This window comes from Cyphomyrmex costatus, unplaced genomic scaffold (assembly GCF_001594065.2).
Source record: "Cyphomyrmex costatus isolate MS0001 unplaced genomic scaffold, Ccosl1.0 scaffold3300, whole genome shotgun sequence".
NCBI lineage: Eukaryota > Metazoa > Arthropoda > Insecta > Hymenoptera > Formicidae > Cyphomyrmex > Cyphomyrmex costatus.
In genome coordinates, this window is record NW_017277452.1 from 3466 (window position 1) to 26022 (window position 22557).

Below are 22557 nucleotides of genomic sequence, written 5' to 3' on the forward strand. Positions count from 1 at the left end.
TTAACGTAATACCCTTTTAGATGGATACACTTTTCCCAACGCTGCCATTTTCTAATTCCTTCGAAAAATACGATTTATCGAACTCTGCAAAATAGGTCTTTATTTCAGCGATGACCTCATTCGACGATTTTTTTTTAATCTTAACTTTAACTTAAAGAACTTTAGTTCTTAAATTCATACATTTTACAACAACAATTGCTCACTTATCGCTCTTTTATCTGGTTGGTCTATACTTTAGGATCTAAAGGAATATGCTAGTCAAAGAGAGCGTTCAGTAAGTTCTTATCATTCTGAACGCACACACTAGATTAATAACTGTAAAATAGAATTATAAAATTTACCTTGTCAATATGTTTGAAAAAATAAACGTTTTCAAGAATAAGTTTTATCATTGCGGGTGCATTAAGTGATCTGTTAAATCAAAATAAAATATGTTTATATTTAATAAATTCTTATAATTAAAAAAAACAGTATAGTAGACATTTACGAAGAGAAATATTATTACCTAGGTTTTATAATGTTAAAATTATTTAATATGTATTTAAGGACTTTATCGTTGTGCACATGTCTTTTAAGAATACCTTTGAAGACATCAGAATACACATTATCGCGGAATAATGATGTATTTAACGCTAATATATTTAAATAATTTATGATGATATCAGGATCTTCAGCGCAACTCAAACCTTTCAATAATCTGTTTTCTTGCTGTGTTAGTTTTCCATTTAGATATAATTCGAACATTCTATCCCAAACAGTCCTATTGGCTGCTATCATACCAGTACAATACAGAAATCTTTCCCCTCGTCGAAGTCTAAAATGTATATTTATCAAGAAAGGATACATATATTTCATACAACAGACAAATTTCTATTTTATCACATTCTGTATTTTTGTATCCACAATCTTGCTGTATTAAACAATCATAACTTCGTAAAATTTAATTTTCATTCTGCTCTACTGTTTTGCACTGTAGTGTAAAACACTTGTAGTGTAAAACACTTGTTTTGTCATCACATGATAATAAATACAATGCAGAAACAAAATCTCAGAAGATACGTCGGTAATGCAATTTGTCATTAGATGTACTTATCTCCCATCCCAGTGAGAAATGATAATAAAGTCGACATCGAATTGATGTCGATGTCGAAATCATCAATTCGACATCGATTCCATTGTCATTTCTCACTAGGACGCATCGACATATTTAGTCTACTATTACGTTATCATTGAACAAGAACGGAAGTGAAAAGAGAAAATATCCAATCTTGATAATTTAAAGAAACAGAATGTCGACTGTAAATTATCAACATGCATGCACACACAAATACGATTTACAAGATAATCATAAGTGTATAAGAAATTTACTTGTAAGTATTGGGATCCGCAATATGTTTGCTTAATTTAAGTGCGGTCATTTTCTTGCATTTCTTAATACCAAGATTACATGCGCATTTTATGGCAGTTAATCTTATTTGTTTTGTGATATCGTCATCATCAGGATTTTCTACGTAATTCATATGCCGAAGAAGATTGTGGAGAAGATACTTGTATTGTTTCTATAAAGAGTTATGGAATATTTATTGTATTCGGTTCTAGACGATATGGTTAGTGTACAATAACTTTACGCAAATTTATTAAATATTGGCGTACATTCATATTAATAATAATTATATATGACATGGCATGCGTGCGCATATAGGTGTGTGAGGGAGCGTGTATGCGTGTGCGTGGGTGTACTTCTGCTAGCGCGCGTATGCGCGTGTGTGCGCTTGTAATGTTTGCTAATGCGGTAATACATTAGCCACATATATTAGCAGGATATATTATATGTATATATGGTCGTTTATTGATACTATTCAAACACGTAATCAACACATTAGATATGACAATACAGTTTATATTACCCATGGTGGAATATTCCACGTAATAGATAAAGTAAACATAATTTATTGGGCATTTAATGTATTAATTGAAATAAATATTGTGTGCTCACATAAAATGTAACCCTCTACATCGTAATTGTTTATTCAGTACTTTATATTGTTCTCTTTATTGCTATCCAAACAATGACAAGTACAAACAAATTTATTTAATTACTAGGGACAAAAAGTATAACATTTATATGTAATATATCTGCTTTAAAAAAAAGTGCAAATTTAAGAAGCAACCAATTTATATTACGGGAAAAAATTTAGATTAACCGCATTATTTTATATATTATCTAATTTAATTTATATACATATAAAGTCCTACCTTGACGTGATTCATTTCTGGCAGTAAAAGAGGCGTCGGCATAGTTTCTATAATGTCTAACAGTGGTTGCCATGCTACATAATTTCTATCTCGCCTAAGATAACTTATCAGTAGAAGGTGTAAATGGCCTTCTAGTCGATCATCCAATACCATGGCATGCGAATCAGCAATAATTTGAGCACGATTAAGAACGTGTATATTGCTATATTCATTCGTATTTAAAAAATTTGAAATTTTTTGCCAATTTCTGATATCGTAACTAACACGATAATATCCTATTATAATAGATATATATTTGTTATTTAGTGGATTATTAAATCTTTTGATTGTATTTATAAAAATATATTCACACATAGTTAAATATTTTCAAATTCATATTTATTTAATTTAAAAAAAAATTTTATGTAAAACGTAAATGTAACGTATTATATTAATGTTACAATAAAGTATATAGCGATTATAAATTATTTTACGTTAAATAATATTTGACGAAATTTTAAAGAAATTTCTTTTAAACTCTTATCTATACAATAAAGTATATACGGACAAATAAATTAAATAAATACATAAAAATGCAATATAAATCTTATAATAAATCAAATTAAAACACCTAAATAAAAAGATTACATTTTTTATTTGTACTTACCAGTAAGTTGCAAATTAACAATAATCCAATCATTTGGGTTAATTTTAAAGCTTATATTGTGTTGATCTGGTTGTAACCAATAATGAGGTACAGTATTGGAAAATTCCGGATTGGATTGCGTAGCGAAAGTTATAGGAATCCACCATTTAGTAGTTTTATTCTCAGGTTCTTCAAATTGCCGGGCACGTATTTGCGATATGGTTACTTCGCCAGTTTCATAATTTCGCTCCACGTGTACAAAAGGATAACGCTCTTGATTCATCCAAGTATCCATCACTTCTTTTATTTTGTAATCTTCATGAGGAATATCAGATTCGTTTAGAGCACTTTGCATGGCGTTCCACAAATCATCTGGAGTGACCGAGTTAAACTGACTACAAATTTTACAAACATGGGGCAATGTATATTGAAGATTCTAAATAAATATTTAATGTAATTTTATATGTAGATATATGTACAAACTTCTTATACAACTTAAACTATCATATTAAGTTATAATTAAATAAAAACGTGATAGACTCTATTTATCATACGCCATTATCATATAATTATAATGTGTTATGTATATTATACAAAATTCATATAAAAATGTATATTTATCAATATGCAATAAAAAAGCGCGTTTTTTAAATGCGAGTCAAAGTGTACAGCTACAAGTGAATAACATTATAAAGTCGAACATATACAAATTCTAATAATGCTATACATGTACATATATACTTCATTATTAATATTATTAGAAGTATTATAATAAAAGTATTGTATATATATTTATTTTAATTATAATGTAATATTTAATATTATGACATATGTATATTAATAATATGATGCTTATCATGTACACTTACTGTCTGGCTAAATATGTAATGAGACCATTTCGAAATACATCATAGGTAATCGTATTTTGTAACATGCGTAATAAAACTGACGCTGCGATAATACATATCATAAAATATTAATTAATTATACATTTAAAGTACATATGTAATTAATTTATGTCATGTAGAAAAATGTATTGCGCTAAAGAAGTATTTGTTGACTAATCAACATGTCCGTTTCTCTTTGTGCTACACATTAAGATTAAAGCCCTCTGGTAGCAAAGCCTCTGCCGAAACAGATTTAGACCAGAGCCTGCTGACAATTTTTGATTACAGATTAAGAACAAATTATAGACAGAATCTGTATTACCAGATATTGTCAGCAAACTGCTGCTAAATTATTGAAAATGTCTGTTGACTTGTTTTGCAGCAGATTGGTATAGCAAAAACCGAGCAAAGTCTGCTGACAAGATCTGACAGCAGATTGCGAGCAGAGTTTGCTGACAGAAGTTGACGACAGATTGCAACAGAAACCGAGCAGAGTCTGCGCTTATCTAGTCATTTAAAATTTAAATGCCTATTTTGACAGCTTGTGCGTGCAATCTAACTGCTGAGTGCGTTCGTGAAGCACACTGTTAGCATCATTTTATCGACTTCTGTCATCAAGCTCTGCTGGATTTTTACTACAAATCTGCTGCAAAATATGTCAGTAAATGTTGTCACCAAATCTATAGGCAAATGCAGACACAGATGGCTTGTAGCCAACGGTTTTGTAGCAAACATCTGATCGATTTTGCTGCCAATTTGCGCGTAAATTGCTATCAGGATAAACAGCAGTTTAATTTTATTTAGATTATCTTACATTTTTTGTAAATTTCAACAGAATACAGCGACAAAAATTGATCAAGAGTATTGTCAAATTTCAACGTGACAGAATTTAATGAGCCTACAGTATCTTGAAGTAAACATCGTTGTATGTCCTGAATCTGAAGTAGATGCTGTGTCCGTAATTTAAAAATCTAAAAAGAAGTGCTTTGACTGAATATTAAAAATTCAAAGAAAAGTTTTAGATACTTCCTTTATCGAATAATCATAATGAAATAATTAAATTATTCTTACAATTTCTAAACATTAAGTAATTTTCAAATATATAGAAAAAAATTGAAATAGCAAATCTTTAATTCAAGGAAAGCATGAAAAAAATATCTTTAAGTTTTAATAAGAATTTATATAAAAATATTTTTATAATCCGTCTCAAAATAAACGTGTTACAAACTTTTTCACTATTAGTTTGAAACTAAAGCATGCATTATTTGTACTTGGTTCTATCTTGACAGATTTTATAAAAATATGGTACTTCATTTTATTTAATTGATATTTCGTATTTTAACTGAATAGAATGATTTGGTTGAAAATGAATAAACCAAAAGATTCTGATTAAATCAATCAAAAATTCGGTTATCTCAATTAGAATTTAAATAGATTTAATTAGAAAAATTTTTTATTGTTAGTATATATAATTTTTATTTTAAATATACTTCTCTATAAAATTCATTTTTTAACAAACAACCTTGCATAAATAATATTTAATAACCTTTTCGATTATGAATGTTAGGGTGAACGAAGCAATTCCTTCACTTAACCACACATGGGTCCACCAAGATGGAGTGACTAAACTGCCAAACCATTGAAATGCAAGTTCACGTGCTACTGACATCACTACTTCTATTTTCCTATATGTTGGATCTCTGCCATCATCGTAGGTAACACTTGATTCACTGAAATACAAATAATTCCGATTAGGTAGTAATGTTATAACTTTTATATCGAAAAAGATAAATGTAATTGACAGCAAAGATGAGAAAGCCATTTTTAATATGTTTATTAATATGTTTAAAACAATCTAAAATATATATTTTCTGGTTATCTGTGATAGACACAAATATTAAATTACTAAATTTTGAATGCTAAGATTCGCATTAGTTGCATCCAGAAATCTTTTATCTAATTGGCATATATTCTATTAGATCTAAAAATATAAACCAAATAGGTACAAGAGCTCACTGAGCGCTTAGTGAGCGGTCGTGCTTCTGGATGCACCCAATGATTAGCTTTATAATAGCTTAATTTTTTATAAATTATCCATATTACTCGTAAGTGATGAGTCCCCAATTTCCCATACTGCTAACTGCAGTATACCCTGGTATCAAGATGTGGTCCATTTTGAGTATTTTCAATGAACTATTGGTATATTGAGTCAAGATCTCCAAGATTTTTTCAGAAATACAATACGCGAATTTTACTTTTAATGCGAAAGATGAGTTAAGTTTAAACCACCATTTATTGATGTTGAATGTTTCATTTGTGTTGAGCACAAGGAAATCGAACACCGCAATCGCTACGACATAAGTGGACATTACAGGAGTGGCCTCAAAATATGTCCTTATCATATCTTCTTGTTCATAGTATTGCTCTAGTATTGGCATATTTGACACTACTATGTGTTTATGGCACATTACGGAGATGTTGAAAGTGGCTTTTAATGCTGGTTCATCCCAACATGGAAACATTCGTCTGGCGTTATTTGGCGCGAATTGTGTTACAGCTAACCATCTACTGTTTGATAAAATATCTTAAATGAAGCAAATTTTTCACTCATGTTTAAAATAAGAATTTAATGAATACTAATAATTGTTTACTATAATTTGTATTATTACATATAATAAAAATTTTGACAAGATTAAAAATCAAAATACTGCATAACGCCATCGTTTTAACTTAATTGAAAATGAAGTTAGCGTTTAAAGTACATTAAAATGTACATACAATTTTAATCTATTCATAGTATATTATAATTATGTTTCACTGGAAAATTTTTTATGTATGAAGATAATAATAAAAATAGAAAAAAATAGTAAGAAAAACTGTTTATATATTGCAAATATATTTTCTTATTTTAATGTTTACTTACATGTGCTGTTGATAGTACGAAAATTTCATAAAACCTTGTTTTTTGGAAGGATCTGATAAATTACCGGCAAATTTCATATGCAATATGTACAGACCGGGTAATAATGCATTGTTGAAATTGAGTGTCAAAATATTTGTTTTACTGTTATGGATATGTTTCATCGGTTTATGAACTGTACCTTTGTCATTAATCAATGTTGTTGCCTCTTCGTTTATTTCTAAGTCTCTCGAGTGTAAGCTTATTTCTGACAGTACGTAACAAATCTCGATTTTGACATTAGATTCACCGTAAAAAGTAAAATTGCCTTCTTCTAAATACGGTGTTATATCGATATCATAATGAACTGGTTTCGTGTTGTTCGGTAAACGATCAATAATTTCTAAGTTATTACCGAGGGAAGAAGTTCTTACGGCTAATATTAAGCCGATATATAATAACTTTAGAATTATCATATCGAATCCTTCTTTATCTTATCTGCGATTTTTGTTAAAAGAAAACCAAATATAATATTATACAATAATGCCTAAAGTTATATTGAAGTCTAAATTGAAAATCTAAAGCTTTGTATTATATTAATTTTTTTATATAAGTATAGAGTTATTAATAAGAAAAAAATAACTTTTGATTTTTATTAAAAAATTATATATACGATCTATATTTTAGAAAAATTATTAATATCTTCTTAAATTTGATTTAATTTATTATTTTTTTAAATTTGATATTCTGTACATTTTAATGTACTCATGTTTATAATTAATTTTGTCATTTTTATTTTCATAAAATTCTGTCTTAAAGTATCATGATAAAGGATTAATTTATTAAATTTGAAAGATAATTTTAGACATTCAAGAAAGTTATTTTCATTTGGCTGTATAAAATACAATTATGTAATACAATAGAACTAGCAAAAGCCAAATAAATAGAAACAATTTATCAAAAATTCGAATAAAGTAATGAAATACAATTATAAATTCTACTTTAGCATTCGACAAATTAACATTACATGTTTCAACCGTATGATTAACCCTCCTCAGATGTACATCAATTATATAACATAAATCTCTCTTATTATACTATATATAACATAAAACTTATTATAATGTAAACCGCAAAATTGATATATATACATTAAAATTTATAAAATGTATAAAATACATTCACCATCAGAAATAAAACAATATATACATAATTATAACGTTGATATAAAAAAAATATTACAACATATATGTTTCATAATCATTCAGGGAAGTTATATTGTCTTATTTTCTCATGTATTTTTTTATGATAACTACAAATTATTATAATAATAATGTTCTTTTCGGGAAAAAATTGGTATATTGATACAGTAAATCATTTTTTACAATATTCAATTTGTTATGATATCGCTTATGCTTTAATCGCTTATGCTCACTTAAAAAGTAATTCAAAATTAAACCAACAAAATTAAACACTTTGAATTTGTTTTTAAATAACTGAAGCATAAGTGATTGCGATTTCGTAACTATGTAGTGAATAAAGATTTTATTTTAACGCACTAATTTTTCCTTGAAAACGTGTAGCGTCATTAACATGGTAATTTTCGATTGCTACGAGAAAAATACATGAGAAATAACAAAAATAAAATAATTTGTATTACTTATATGCAGATTAACATGCAATTGCTATTCCTAATTGACTAATTTATAATTAATTGTAAGTAATTAATTGCAGTTGTCATCTTACCGTCTTGAAAGGTTCTCGAGTACAGACTACAATATCAATATATGTTATCACATATGTACATGTCATCTAAATATGCTGTATAAGGTCATGTCAAAAAACATGTCCTAGACTTATAGAATCCTTGAATTATAAACGATTAAAGGATAAGAATTTTCTTATAAAGAAATTAAATAATTATAACAAATTTTTATTGAACGCGTTACGTTCTACAGTTTATTTGATGTAGAGGTTATTTTATATTATTAAATTTAATAAGCAGTATTTCATAATACATTATAGTTTATATACATATATTAAAAAAACAACAATGAAAAATTTGTGATAATATCTTAACATAAAAACGTGTTTTTTTGCAATATATTTTATAATGGAATAATGTATTCAAATCATTAAAGCAATTCGATAGAAATGTGATTAATATATCTATTATATTTGTGTTTTCTTTTTCTATGCTTTGACTATGTGCATATATATATGTCTGATATTATTTAATTTTTATTGAAAATTGGACCTAATGAGGATAATTGCTTTAAGGAATTATTTTTGCAAATAAAGTGTAAAACGAAGAAAATATGTGTTATGTACATTATAAAATATTAGGAATCTACAGAAACGTGTTTATTTTATATAATAATGACTTCTGTTTAAATAAAGATTTTTATTACAGCTAGCATTTTATTACAAAATAACTTTATTATTTTATCTATTTATCTATTTATCTATACTTATATTTTCTACTTCAAATAATCCAAATCAACATCTATAATAATAATAATAATAATAATGCTATAAGCACATAGTTTAGATATTTGTTATTAGAAAGCAATAGTACTATATACATATATATATAACATCTAAAAAATAATTATATATATATATCACTTGAACAGTTCAGTTACAAGTGCTCTGAAACTAAATGTAATAAATCAGAGAGTAACACACACACAAAGTTTATAAAAATATCTTACAAACAACGTCAAAGAGTATTATGTTACATATTATATAAATATAAATTATTTATCATCAAGTAAAGATTAATGTATTAGAAAAATTTATTAATAATTTCCATAGACTATTAATAAAATACTCTAAATATTATAAAATTGAAAAATATTATAATTTTTTTAAAAATAAATATATAATTTACAATTTCATATAATATATAAACATAATATTAGTTCTAGAAAGTTAATAGATAAGTATAAGTTTTGCGTTAGATTATTTTTTATTATGAATGATCACTTCTTTTTAGATGAATATCTTGAAAATTAATTCCTAACGTAATTTTTAAACTGTCTTTTAACATTGGCTGTGACTTTCCTAAGATATTCTTTACTATAGGCTATCAGTTTTTTAATTTCAGACAATGTGTTTGAATTTTCATTAAAATTAGTTTGTGAAAATTTTTCCACCTGAAACAGGTTAGTTGGAGGTACTGAATAAATAGTAAATTATTTTTATCTAGCAATTAAGTACATTATAATTTTTAAATTAATATAATATTAAGATTATAGCATGTATAAAAAGTATATTGAATTCCTTAAATACAGAAATGTTCACCGTCAAAAGATTGTCCTTTTAATTTAATTTAAGGTTGAACTACGAGAATTGAATGAATTATTGTAATTCACAATAGCATGATTTTCTTGAAAGGATCGAATAAAAAGATCCGATTTTTGAGTTTCCTGCAGAATTTTAATTCGAACGACAATAAATCTCAGTGAACGCTCAGTGAGCTCTTTAATCTGACTACTCTACACTTTAAGATCTAACGGAATATGTCAATCGGATGAAAGCGCTCATTGATAACCCTCAGTGAGTGGTTGTCGTTCTGAATGTACACAATAGATCAATAATAATGAATATTGAATTATAAAATATTTACCTTGTCAATTTGATTAAAAGAATTAACGTTGTCAAGTATAAGTTTTATCAATGTAGGTGTACTAAGTGATCTATTAAAACAAAATAAAACTTCTTAAATTCTTATGATTAAAAGAATCAATATAATTGACATTTACGAAGAGAAATATTATTACCTAGGTTTTATCATCTCAAAATTGTTTAATATGTATTTAAAGATTTTATTGTTGCACACGTGCCTCTTAAGAATATTTCTGAAGACGTCAGAATGCACATCATCGCGAAATAATGAAATATTTGATGCTAAAATTTTTAAATAATTTATGATGATATCAGGATCTTCAGCGCAACTCAAACCTTTCAACCATAATCTGTTTTCTTGCTCTGTTAGTTCTCCATTTAAACATAATTCGAACATTCTATCCCAAGTAGTCCTATTGGCTGCTATCATGCCAGTACAATATAGAAATTTTTCTCCTCGTCGAAGTCTAAAATGTGTATCCATAAGAAAAAATATATATATTTTATACACAACAGCCGACTTTCTATTTTATCAAATTTTGTATTTTTATGTTCCATAATCCTGTTGCATTAAACATAACTTCGTAAAATTAAATTTTTATTTTGCTTTATTGATCTTACAATATACGTAATGTAAAACATTTGTTATGTCATCACATGACAATGATACAATGCAAAAACAAGGAAGATATATGATATAATGCAGCTTATCATTTCATTGTACTTATATATTTTTACTTTTATAGATAATAAAACATTTATTCTGCCCCCCATATGTCATTTATTAAATAAGGATGGAGAGAGATTGAGACTAGAAAATAAAAGTCAGATCTCGATGATTTCAAGAAACAGAATGTCGACTGTAAATTATTGACAAGCATGCACACACAAATACAATTTACAAGATAATTTACAAGATAAATAAGTATATAAGTAATTTACTTGTAAGTATTAGGATCCATAATATGTTTACTTAATTTAAGTGCGGTCACTTTCTTACATTCTTCGATACCAAGATCACATGCACATTTCATGGCAATTAACCTTGTCAGTTTTGTGACATCGCCGTCATCAGGATCTTCTACATAACTTATGTGTTTAAAAAGCTCGTGAAGAAGGTAACTGTAGTAATTCTATATATAGGAGTTATGAAGTAATTAATATATTTTGTTCCAGATATAGTCAATATACTTTACGCACATTTCTTATAAATATTGGCATATATTCATATAATAATTACGCATGATGCGTAATGCGTGTTTGGCAAGAAATGAAAATATTTTAATCAAGGTATTTGTTCGTTATCTTTTTTAAATAAAACAATTTTTGAGAGAAAAAACTCTTCTAAGCTAAATCACACCTAATATATATGAAGTTTTACCTTGACGTGCATCATTTCTGGCAGTAAAAGAGGCATCTGCATAGTTTCTATAATGTGAAACAGTGGTTGCCATGCCACATAATTGTTATCTCGCTTGAGATAGCCTGTCAGTAGAAGGTGTAAATGGCCTTCTAGTCGATCATCCAATACCATGGCATGCGAATCAGCAATAATTTGAGCACGATTAAGAACGTGTATATTGTTATATTCCATCGTATTTAAGAATTGTGCAATTTTTTGCCAATTTCTGGTATCGTAACTAACACGATAATATCCTGTGATATTATATACTTGTTATATTATTAACTAGTTTTAATTGTATTTATTAAAAGGTATTCACACACACATACTCAGTTAATATTTTTAAATACATATCTATATTTTAACTTTCTTTAATGTAACACGCGAATATAGTGTATTATATCGTATATTATGAAGTGCATAGCATTTATGGATTATAAATCAATTTTATTAATTATTATAATATTTAACAAAAATGTACAAAGTTAAATACATAAAACAATTCTTTTAAACCCTTATAAATAAAAAACAGACACATTAAATAAATACATATATCTATGTATAAATGCGATGTAAAACTTACGTAGTAATAAGTAGAGTGAAAAAAAACACCTAAAATAAAACATTAAATTTTTCTTCATATACTTACCAGTATATTGTAAATTAACAATAATCCAATCATCTGGGTTAATTATAAAGCTTATACTTTGTTCATCTGGTTGTAACCAACAATAAGGTACAGTATTGGAAAATTCCGGATTGGATTGCGTAGCGAAAGTTATAGGGATCCACCATTTAGTAGTTTTATTTTCAGTTTCTCCAAATTGTCGAGCACGTATTTGTGATATCGTTACTTCGCCAGTTTCATAATTTCGCTCCACATGTACAAAAGGATAACGCTCTTGGTTCATCCAAGTATCCATCACGTCTTTTATTTTGTAATCATCATGAGGAATATTAGATTTGTTTAGAGCACTTTGCATGGCACTCCATAAATCGTCTGGAGTGACCGAACTATACTGACTACAAATAAAAGCATATCCTAATAAAAGCATATCCTAAATTTGGACCAAAGTGTACACTCGAGTAACAATATAAAGTATACAAATTTTAATATTACTATGCATATATATAACGTTTATCAGATACACTTACTGTCTGTCCAAATATATAATGAGACCATTTCGAAATACCTCATAGGTAATTATATTTTGTAACATGCGTAATAAAACAAACGCTGCAATAATACATATCATAAAATATTAATTAATAATACCTTTTATTAGATTACATTTAAAATATTACACATATGTATCTAATAAATATATGTTATATATAGAGAAAACTGCATTGCACTAAAGAAGAACATATTTATTAGCTGATGGCTAACTGTATATTTTTTTTGAGCTACATATTAAAAGGATCTATGAGCAGCAGTTTAATTTTATTTACGTTATCTTACATTTTTTGTAAATTTCAGTAGAATACTTCGACGAAAGTTTGTCAAGGGAATTGCCAAGCTTCAACGTGACAGAACTCAATGACCCTATTGTATCTTGAAATAAACATTGTTGTATGTCTTCAATTTCAAGAAGATGTATTGTCCGCAATGCGAAAATCTAAAAAAAGAAAATATGCTTTGCAGTGAATGAATACTAAACATTTGGAGAAAATCTACGCATAAAATGTTTTCTAATTCTAATAAAATAATTACAATATTTGTATAATTTTTAAACATAATGTTTAAACATAAAAAATAATTAGAATAGCAAATTTTAACGAATGCAAAAAACAAATATTTTTAATTTTTAATCAAAATTTATATTAAAATATTGTTATAAAATATTTTTATTTCCGTTCCAATAAACATGTTACAAGCTTCTTTATTATTTCAAATTAAAACATGTATTATTTATTTGTATTGTATAGTTCCATCTTGAAATATTTAACGAAGATTTTTTAATTCAGATTATTTTTAATGAAGATTATTTAATTCTGATTTTAATTTATATTTATTCTATCTGAAGATTTAATTGGTTGAAAATGGACAAACAAAAAAAGCTTCTAATTAATTTAACCAAAATTCAAATTATCTTAACTAGAATTTTAGTAGATTTAATCAGAAAATTTTTTCAGTATGTAGTCTTAGAAGAAAATATCTGCAAAATCTTTTTTTCAATAAATAATCTTGAATTAATAATATTCAATAACTTGTTTGATGATAAACATTTGGATGAACGAAGCAATTCCTTCACTTAACCACAGGTAGGACCACCAAGATGGAGTGACTAAGTTGCCAAACCATTGAAGTGCAAGTTCACGTGCTATTAACATCGTTATTGAAATTTTCTTATTTGTTGGATCACTGCGATCATCATAGGTAACATCTGATTCACTGAAATACAGCAAATAACATATAATATAATTATGTAAAATGTCACTGAATATGCAGTTTATAAATTAATTATTTATAATTTTTTTACGTAAATAAAAAATTCGGATAATTGAAATTTTTTGTACATATACATATATCCGAAAAAAAATCATATCATAAAAATGAAAAAGTCAAGCCATGTTCAAAGAAAGATTCTCAAAAATTTAAACCTTTTTATCTAATAATAATATATTATCATGAAAAATAACTGATATGTTATTAATTAAAATGATGCCAGTTCAAAGTGAACATACATAAAGTGTATGCAACTTTCGGCCGATTTTAGAATCACCTCCGCCTTCCGCTGTTCCCCTCATTTCACCGCTCCGCGCACAGATCGTCGTGCGGCATTTCGACCTCATATCACACGGATACCCATAACATGCGGATACAATAGAACTTATATACAAGTTCTGTATAAGTTGTATATAAGTTCTGTTGCGGATACCCAAATCATACACAGGTGCTCACTTCATAGTTTATATACGTACCCGCATTGCATTCATGAATTTGTCGATTTAATTAAATGGTAACGGAAATATAGTTGAAATTACAAATTACGGGTACCTGCGTGTCATGGATACCCGTGTGATTCGAGTACTCGCAAAATCGGTTTTCACCCGTATGCAACAAATGACTGACGGGTGGGCGGATGTCAATTTGCTATGTTACCCGGTTCTTTTTCCGAGCACTAAATTTATAACTTAATTAATTCTTTACAAACTGTGTATATTACTCATATGTGATAAGTGCCCAATTTCCCATGCTGCTAACTGTAGACTTCGGTATCAAGATGCAGTCCATTTTGGTTATCCACACGAAACTGGTATATTGATTCAAGAGATAGAGGATTTCCTCAAAAGTATCGTATGCGTATTTTAATTTTAATTCCAAAGATGATTCATATAATGATTTAAACCACCATTTATAAACGTTTAATTTTTCATTTATTTTCGGCATCGTGAAGAAATCAAACACTGCAATTGCTACGACATAAGTAGACATGATAGGAGTGGTCTTGAAATTTGTCCTTATCCCATCTTGTTCGTAGTATTGCTCTAGTATTGGCATATTTGACAATACTTTGTATTTATGATGACACATTACGGAGATGTTGAAAGTGGCTTTTAATGCTGGCTCGTCCCAACATGGAAACATTCGTCTGGCGTTATTTGGCGCGAAATGCGTTACAGCTAACCATCTACTGTTTGATAAAACATCTTAAATGTAGCAAATTTTTTACTCATGTTTGTCAACATAAGAATTTAATAAATACTAATTATTGTTTACTATAATTTGTATTATTACATATAATAAAAATTTTGACGAGATTAAAAATCGAAATATTGTTTCACTGGAAAATTTTTTTATGTATGGAGATAATAATAAAAACAAAGAAGATAGTAACAGAAACTAGTTTATATGTTGCAAATATATCTTCATGTTTTAATATTTACTTACACGTGCTGTTGATAGTATGAAAATTTCATAAATCCCTGTTTTTCGGAAGGATCTGATAAATTACCCGCAAATTCCATGTGCAGGATGTACAGACCGGGCGTTATTATACTAATAAAAATAATTGACAAAATGTTGGTTTGATTGTCATGAATATATTTTAACGGTCTATAAGTAGTATCTTCGTCCTTAATCACTTTTGTCGCAGTTTCATTTATTTTTAATTCTCTTGAGTGTAAGTTTATTGTTGACGTTACATAACGAATCTTGATTTTGATATTGACTTCACCGTAAAAAGTAAAATTATCTTCTTCAAGATACGGTGTTATATTAATATCATAGTGAATTGGTTTCGTGTTATTCGGTAATCGTTTAATAATTTCGAAGTTATTACCGATGCAAAGAGTCGTTTTTATAGCTAATACTAGGCCAATATTTAATAACAATTTTATAAATCCCATATCAAACCCTCTTTTTACGTATCTACAATTGTTCATTAAAAAAATTAATACAATGCAATGAAAAGTTGAGCATAAACTGTTCAGATACAAATATTATCACGAGAAGTGGACGAAAAAGTCCCACTCTACCATATGCTTTGTGTAAGATTTGAATTGTTTAGTTAGTTAGAATTATAGGTAATTATTTAGATTAGGGGACACCTCACCGATGACCTTGACCTTGACATATGTTGTCAAGGTCATGATTCTGAGTAACTTTGCCTTAACAACTAGGCGGCGGACTCTTATCATTTGTGAGATATTAAGCGTTGAAGTTATTTTTAACAGTAGTGAAACCGGTAAATCTTTAGATCAGGGGACTCTCCACAATTACCTTGACCTTGACATATGTTCTCAAGGATACGACCCTGAGTAATCTCAAACAGGTTTTAACCGTCGCTCGTCATTCGTTAAAAAGTTATTAACAATCATAGTTTTAAAATTAACATATGATATATGTATAACACATGTATGATATTAAGTACTATTCTACACCTTTCCCTGCGTAGAAACGTTAAACTTTCCACGCGAAGTAACTTTAACCCCCCCCCCCCTCCTCTTCACAGGGGCACTCGATTTCTACGATTGTACTGTTGCTATGATAGTACTGTCGGGGCAGACCTCTGTCGACGGTGTGGGTGCGGGGGGGTGGCCGAAGGCCGCCCCCTTGCACCCGCCCGTGTGTGTGTGTGTGTGTGTTCCATTCGTTATGCATATAACGATTATGAGTATATTACTTGATATTTTACACACCGGTGAGGTGTCCCCTAATGTAAATAATTACCGAATTATATTATGTAAAATTAAATTCAAGAATGTCTCTTGTTTTTCAGTTCTAATTCCAGTTATATAACATTAAAAGGCAGAAATGTGTTGATTAAAAAGAATTTAAGTGTATATATATATATATATATATATCATATATACATATATATATATATATATATATATAAATACATACATACATACAGGCCTATACAAATTCTTAATTTATAAAAAAAAAGATTTCAAAGGAATGTAATGAAATTTAGTCATATTCTATTGTACTAAATGATTTGAATTACGTTTCACATATATTTTATAACTTTAACGATGAATAAATACGAATTAAATTATTATTATCTTTTACAACTTACTTTGTATGTTACACCTTTGTGCAGATAAAAATTCAATAGATTTGAATTAATTGTAGTTAATTAATTACAGTTATCAATCTTTTAATATAACCGATACTTCGGCATATCAGCTCGTCTTGCCACTTCAAAACGTTCTCAAATATCTAATGATTACAAATGTCTCTGAATATGATGTTGTGAACGTGTATAAAAGGACGACCTTTCTAAATTTTGAACTGTGAATTATATTGTTTTTGATAACGAATTTTATGATTTGTAAGACAGTATTAATAAATTACAATCAGATCCTATTTTAGTCTTGACTACAGTTTTAAGATATTATGAATCAGATGGCTGTATTTAATCATTAAGACGTTATTTAAGATGATCTTATAAGAACGTTTATGAATACCGGCCATAGATTCTATGAGTTATAAACAATTAAAAATGTGAAACTTTCTGTAAAGAAATTCAATATAATAATAATATTATAAATATTTAATAAATATATAAGAAATATAGTAAAACAAAAAACAGGATAACATGCTACATTTTTAAAAGGTTTTTACATTTTTATAAAAAATTTTATGTAGACGTATTTCTCAAGAAAATATTGAAGTGTTACTCTTGAATTTGACCCTTTCAAGATTTGTTAACATTTAGTTATGTACCTAATGCACGAATGATTAATTAACTAATTGAAAAGAGATAAATTAATTTAATAATAAAATTACCTTTATATAGAAAAATTACAAAAGGTAAATCTTTATTACTCTCAAAATATCTTCTTTTTTTTTTTCTTTTTCCTATTCCTCTAATTTTAATATACTTTCTCTTTTTATATATCTAGCTATCTATCTGTCTGTTTTTATTTGTTTCCTCTATATCGTATATGCAATTTGTGCATATACATATATATATTTGCTTTGACTTAATTTTTTTCTAAAATTGCACTTAATGCGGTCTTAAGTATACAGAATTGCACTTAATGCGGTTTAAGTATACAGAAAATTATATCAAAATTGTAAATTAAAATTTTTAATCGAGGATCCAGTGTATTGACAAGATGTACACCTTTATCTTTATAATAATATTATGACTAAGAACCCATGTAATATCATCATTTAAGATAAAGATTAATCACTAAGAAGATGACTATAAAAGAAATTAACAAAATCTCCAGATTCACACAACATAAGATTTATATCCGACACAATTAATTATTAAACAACTATCTATAACTACTGATAATGATCACAATTGAACGATAGAAACATTTAATCTGTTAGAATTGTTGTTTAAATAAAAATTATAAGATAGCAAAATAAAACTTACATGACTCTAATAGCCTTGCATAATAACTAACATAAATTAAATTATGATCATTCCTAGAGAAAATGTTTAATAAGACATTATGTTTATACTTGTTTGTGTAGCGTTTTATCGATAGTTATATTGTTTATGAAGAGTTTTATCGATGGTTACGTTGTTTAAGATTATTTACTAAGAGTTTTTCTTGCTATTTTGAAGTACTGTTTTCAAAGCGTAATTTTTTGAATAATCGTGAACATATCTTAAACAACTCCATGTTTAAATTTCTATTTTGTAAACCAATTGTAAGTCATAAATACTTTAAAATTTAAATGAAACATCTATTCAATATTTGAAGCTTTTTATAAACTTATAATAAAAAATATATTATTTTTACTAGGGATAAAGATTATAGAACCTTGAGATTGTGAAAATTTAATTTGCTTAAAGAATCATTTTTGCGAATAAACGTATTTTTTTTCTTCTGAGAAACTAATTTCTTTAAAATAGAAAATATGCATAGAGAGGGAGTGTGAGATAAAGAAAATTCAATTTATCTATAACACTAAATAATGAGAATCCATATATAAAAATATTTTTATTTTATTTAATAATAACTTTTGTATAAATAAAACCTTTTATATCAGCATTTTATCACAAAGTGACGTTATCACTTCACATCTCTTCCAAATCAAGATTTGTAATAAGAATTAATATTAATGCTACAAACAGTTTAAATATCTGTTATTAGAAAGTGGTACTATTACAAATACAACACTTAGAAAATAGTCATCACTTGATACAATTTAATTACAAGTGCTTTGAATAGAATGTAATAAATAAGAGTTACAGTGTTTCTAAAAATATTCTACAAACGACGTCAAGCGGTCTAATATGTTATTATACATATAAGATAACATAAATTACTTTTTATTGAAAAAATATTAATGTGGCAAAAAGTTTAATTCATTTTATCAATAGTTTTCTCAAACTATTAACAGAATACTAAATCTTATAAAATTATTGAAAAATATTAAAAAGAATTAAAAATATGTGAATAGTTACAGTCTAATAACATAGATAAACATAATATTATAATAAAGTTAATGTAAGTAAATATAAGTTTTACAACAGATTAACTTTTTTGTAAAAGTATCAATAATCACTTCTCAATCTATATCTTCTTCTTAGAAATAAAATTTCTGTTGAAAATGGATTATGAAATTCATAAGATGATTTATACTTTTGTCTATCAGTTTTTGTATTTCAAACAAAGTGATTGGATATCGATAAAAATTAATTTCTAAGAACGTTTTTACCTGAAACAGATTAGTTCGAGGCACTGAATAAATAGTAATTTATTTTTACGCAGCAATTTGATACATTACTTTTTTAATTAAATGTAACATTAAGATAAGTACGTAATAATTTATTAATATATCAGGAGACGCAGATAGTGTCTTAGGCCACTATCTACATATTATATATATATATATATATATATATTATATATATAATATGTAGATATAAATAATATATTTGACTTCTTAACTGTAAAAATGTTTACCATAAAACATGTCTTTCATTTAAAATGGAAATTTCGAGAACTGAGTGAATCATTAATCTAAGACAGGATGACTTTCTTGAAATTTTTCTAAGTTATTTTCTATTTATACATTAATACAATATTAGTTTTATACATATATTTTAAAGTATAACGGTTTTACATTCGATTTTATAATGTGGTTTTCCGAAAAAATATAATAATGCAGTCTACATATGCAAACACAATTTATTATTACTGTTGTATTAATTTGTAATTCTTTATATGGAACAGTTAAAGCGTATTACAGGAAATTTCAATAATAAGAGAGTACATTAGTTCGAAAAGTTTTCGACCTTGTACATTTAAACGAAACAAAAAAACTAAAAAACGCATCTATTTAAAATTTTAATAGATCTGGGAAAAAACAAAGGAACAAACTTAAAAATTATATAATAGTCTGATATTTTTTTATGGCGTCATTTTTCGTATCAAATCATAAATTTTTTGAACTACCCTTGAATTGCAGTAACATTTTCAACGTGTTAACAATATTGTAATAACTTCGCAACATTGTAACAATGATGCTACTGAAAACTGTGGTCAAAGGGCTAAAGTAATTTCATAATGAATAAATCAATAACTATGAATTTTAAATTATAAAACTTACCTTGTCTATTTGTTCAAGAGAATAAATATTCTCAAGAATTAATTTTATCACTGCAAGTGTAGTAAGTAATCTATGGTATATAAACAAAATAACATATTCATAATTAATAAATTCTTTTGATTAAATATAGTAAACATTTACGAAAATATTATTACCTAGGTTTTATAATCTTTAAATTTTCTAATACGTAATCAAGGATTATATCGTTTCGTACATGCTGTTCAAGAATATATTTAAAGACAAGAGAATGCTTATCATTGTTAAATAATGAGGTATTTAGTGCTAATATGTTTAAATAGTTGATGATGATATCAGGATCTCTAGCGCAACTCAAACCTTTCAATAATTCTCTATCGTGGTGTTTTAGTTCTCCTTTTACATATAATTCGAACATTTTATCCCAAGTAGTTTTATTGGCTGTCATCATACCGGTACAATATACATATTTTTCCCACCGTGAAATTCTAAAATATGTAATTATTAAGAAAGAATACATATATTTCATACAATAGCCGACCTTCCATTTTATCAAATTTTGTATTTTTATATTTTATTGTAAAAATATCTATTCTGCTCTAGTGTCTTACACTATAGTGTAAAACACTTGTTATACTATCATATGATATTGTAATATAACAATGAAATAACAAAATGAAGGAAGATATACCGATAACGCAGCCTGTCATTTCATTGTACTTATATTTTTACTTTTACATAATGGAACATTTATTCTATTATTACGTTCATTATTGAATAAAAGTAAGGACTGAGATTATAAAGAAAAATGTCTGATCTCGACGATTTGAAGAAATAGAATGTCGACTGTAATTGTATCGATATGCTGGCGTATGCACGCACATACAAATACAATTTACGAGATTATAAGTGAGAAAAATTTACGTGTAGGTTTTGGGATTCGCAAGATGTCTACTTAATTTATGTACGGTCATGTTCTTGCATTCCTCATTATCAACAACACATGCCCATTTTAATGCGTTTATCCTTATCAATTTTGTAACATCGTTATCATTAGGATCTTCTACGTATTTTACGTTCCGAAGAAGCCAATCGAGGAATTGTTGAATGTGTATCTAGAAATAATGAAATAATAATGCGTTTCAAATCTGAAAAAAATTCGACAGTATATAAATTCACACACGATTATAGAAGCACCCATAATCCGACTTGACCGTTATGGTTTGTTTCTCATTGGTTTTAATTCTCATGGTCTTATAAGATTTAAGATTTAATATTGTTCAACTATAAAGTCCTACCTTGAAATGTCTCATTTCCGGCAGTAAAAGAGTCTTCGGTATATGTTCTATAACTTCGAACAACGATTGCCATGCCACATAATCTCTTTCCTTCGATAAGTAGCCACTTAGTTGAAGGAATAATAAGGCACTTATTCGATCATCAAATATCAATATGAACGAATCAATGACAATCTGAGCACGATTAAGAACGTGTATGTTTTCATATTCCTTACTATTTAAATAATTTGCAATTTTTTGCCAATTTTCGTTATCGTAACTAACACGATAGTATCCTGTTGCATTATTCATTATATGTATTATTAAATATATTTATTAAATTTGTATTTATCAAGATGTATTTTTATATATATCTAAATATATATATTTTATCATTACTTAATGTAACATACGAATGTAACATATTGTATATCACAATGAAAAATATAGAAATTACGGATTATAAATTACTTTACATTAATTAATATTTAACAAAAAAAATTTTAGAAAATTAAATATTAAATCTCTTTTAAGGTTTTATAAATACAAAATACATACAAAAATACATAAAGTG

At 27.0% G+C, this 22557-nt stretch overlaps 1 protein-coding gene across 1 annotated transcript in view; it reads right to left on the bottom strand.

Annotated features, from left to right (window-relative positions):
- Window positions 1-347: 347 nt before the first annotated feature.
- LOC108775982 (uncharacterized) overlaps window positions 348-22557 on the bottom strand; it is a gene marked incomplete at its 3' end in the record, with an annotated part of 28352 nt that continues 6142 nt past the window's right edge. Inside the window, exons 7-24 of the mRNA XM_018542463.1 lie at window positions 22005-22279; window positions 21631-21821; window positions 20886-21194; window positions 20731-20800; window positions 13162-13318; window positions 12855-12936; window positions 12349-12722; window positions 11679-11953; window positions 11240-11430; window positions 10453-10764; window positions 10299-10368; window positions 9694-9825; window positions 4576-4739; window positions 2903-3279; window positions 2257-2531; window positions 1369-1559; window positions 650-814; window positions 348-411 (exon numbers count right to left, since the gene is read on the bottom strand). Coding sequence (XP_018397965.1) covers window positions 348-411; window positions 650-814; window positions 1369-1559; window positions 2257-2531; window positions 2903-3279; window positions 4576-4739; window positions 9694-9825; window positions 10299-10368; window positions 10453-10764; window positions 11240-11430; window positions 11679-11953; window positions 12349-12722; window positions 12855-12936; window positions 13162-13318; window positions 20731-20800; window positions 20886-21194; window positions 21631-21821; window positions 22005-22279 — 3674 coding nt within the window. The remainder of the gene's footprint in view (window positions 412-649; window positions 815-1368; window positions 1560-2256; window positions 2532-2902; window positions 3280-4575; window positions 4740-9693; window positions 9826-10298; window positions 10369-10452; window positions 10765-11239; window positions 11431-11678; window positions 11954-12348; window positions 12723-12854; window positions 12937-13161; window positions 13319-20730; window positions 20801-20885; window positions 21195-21630; window positions 21822-22004; window positions 22280-22557) is intronic.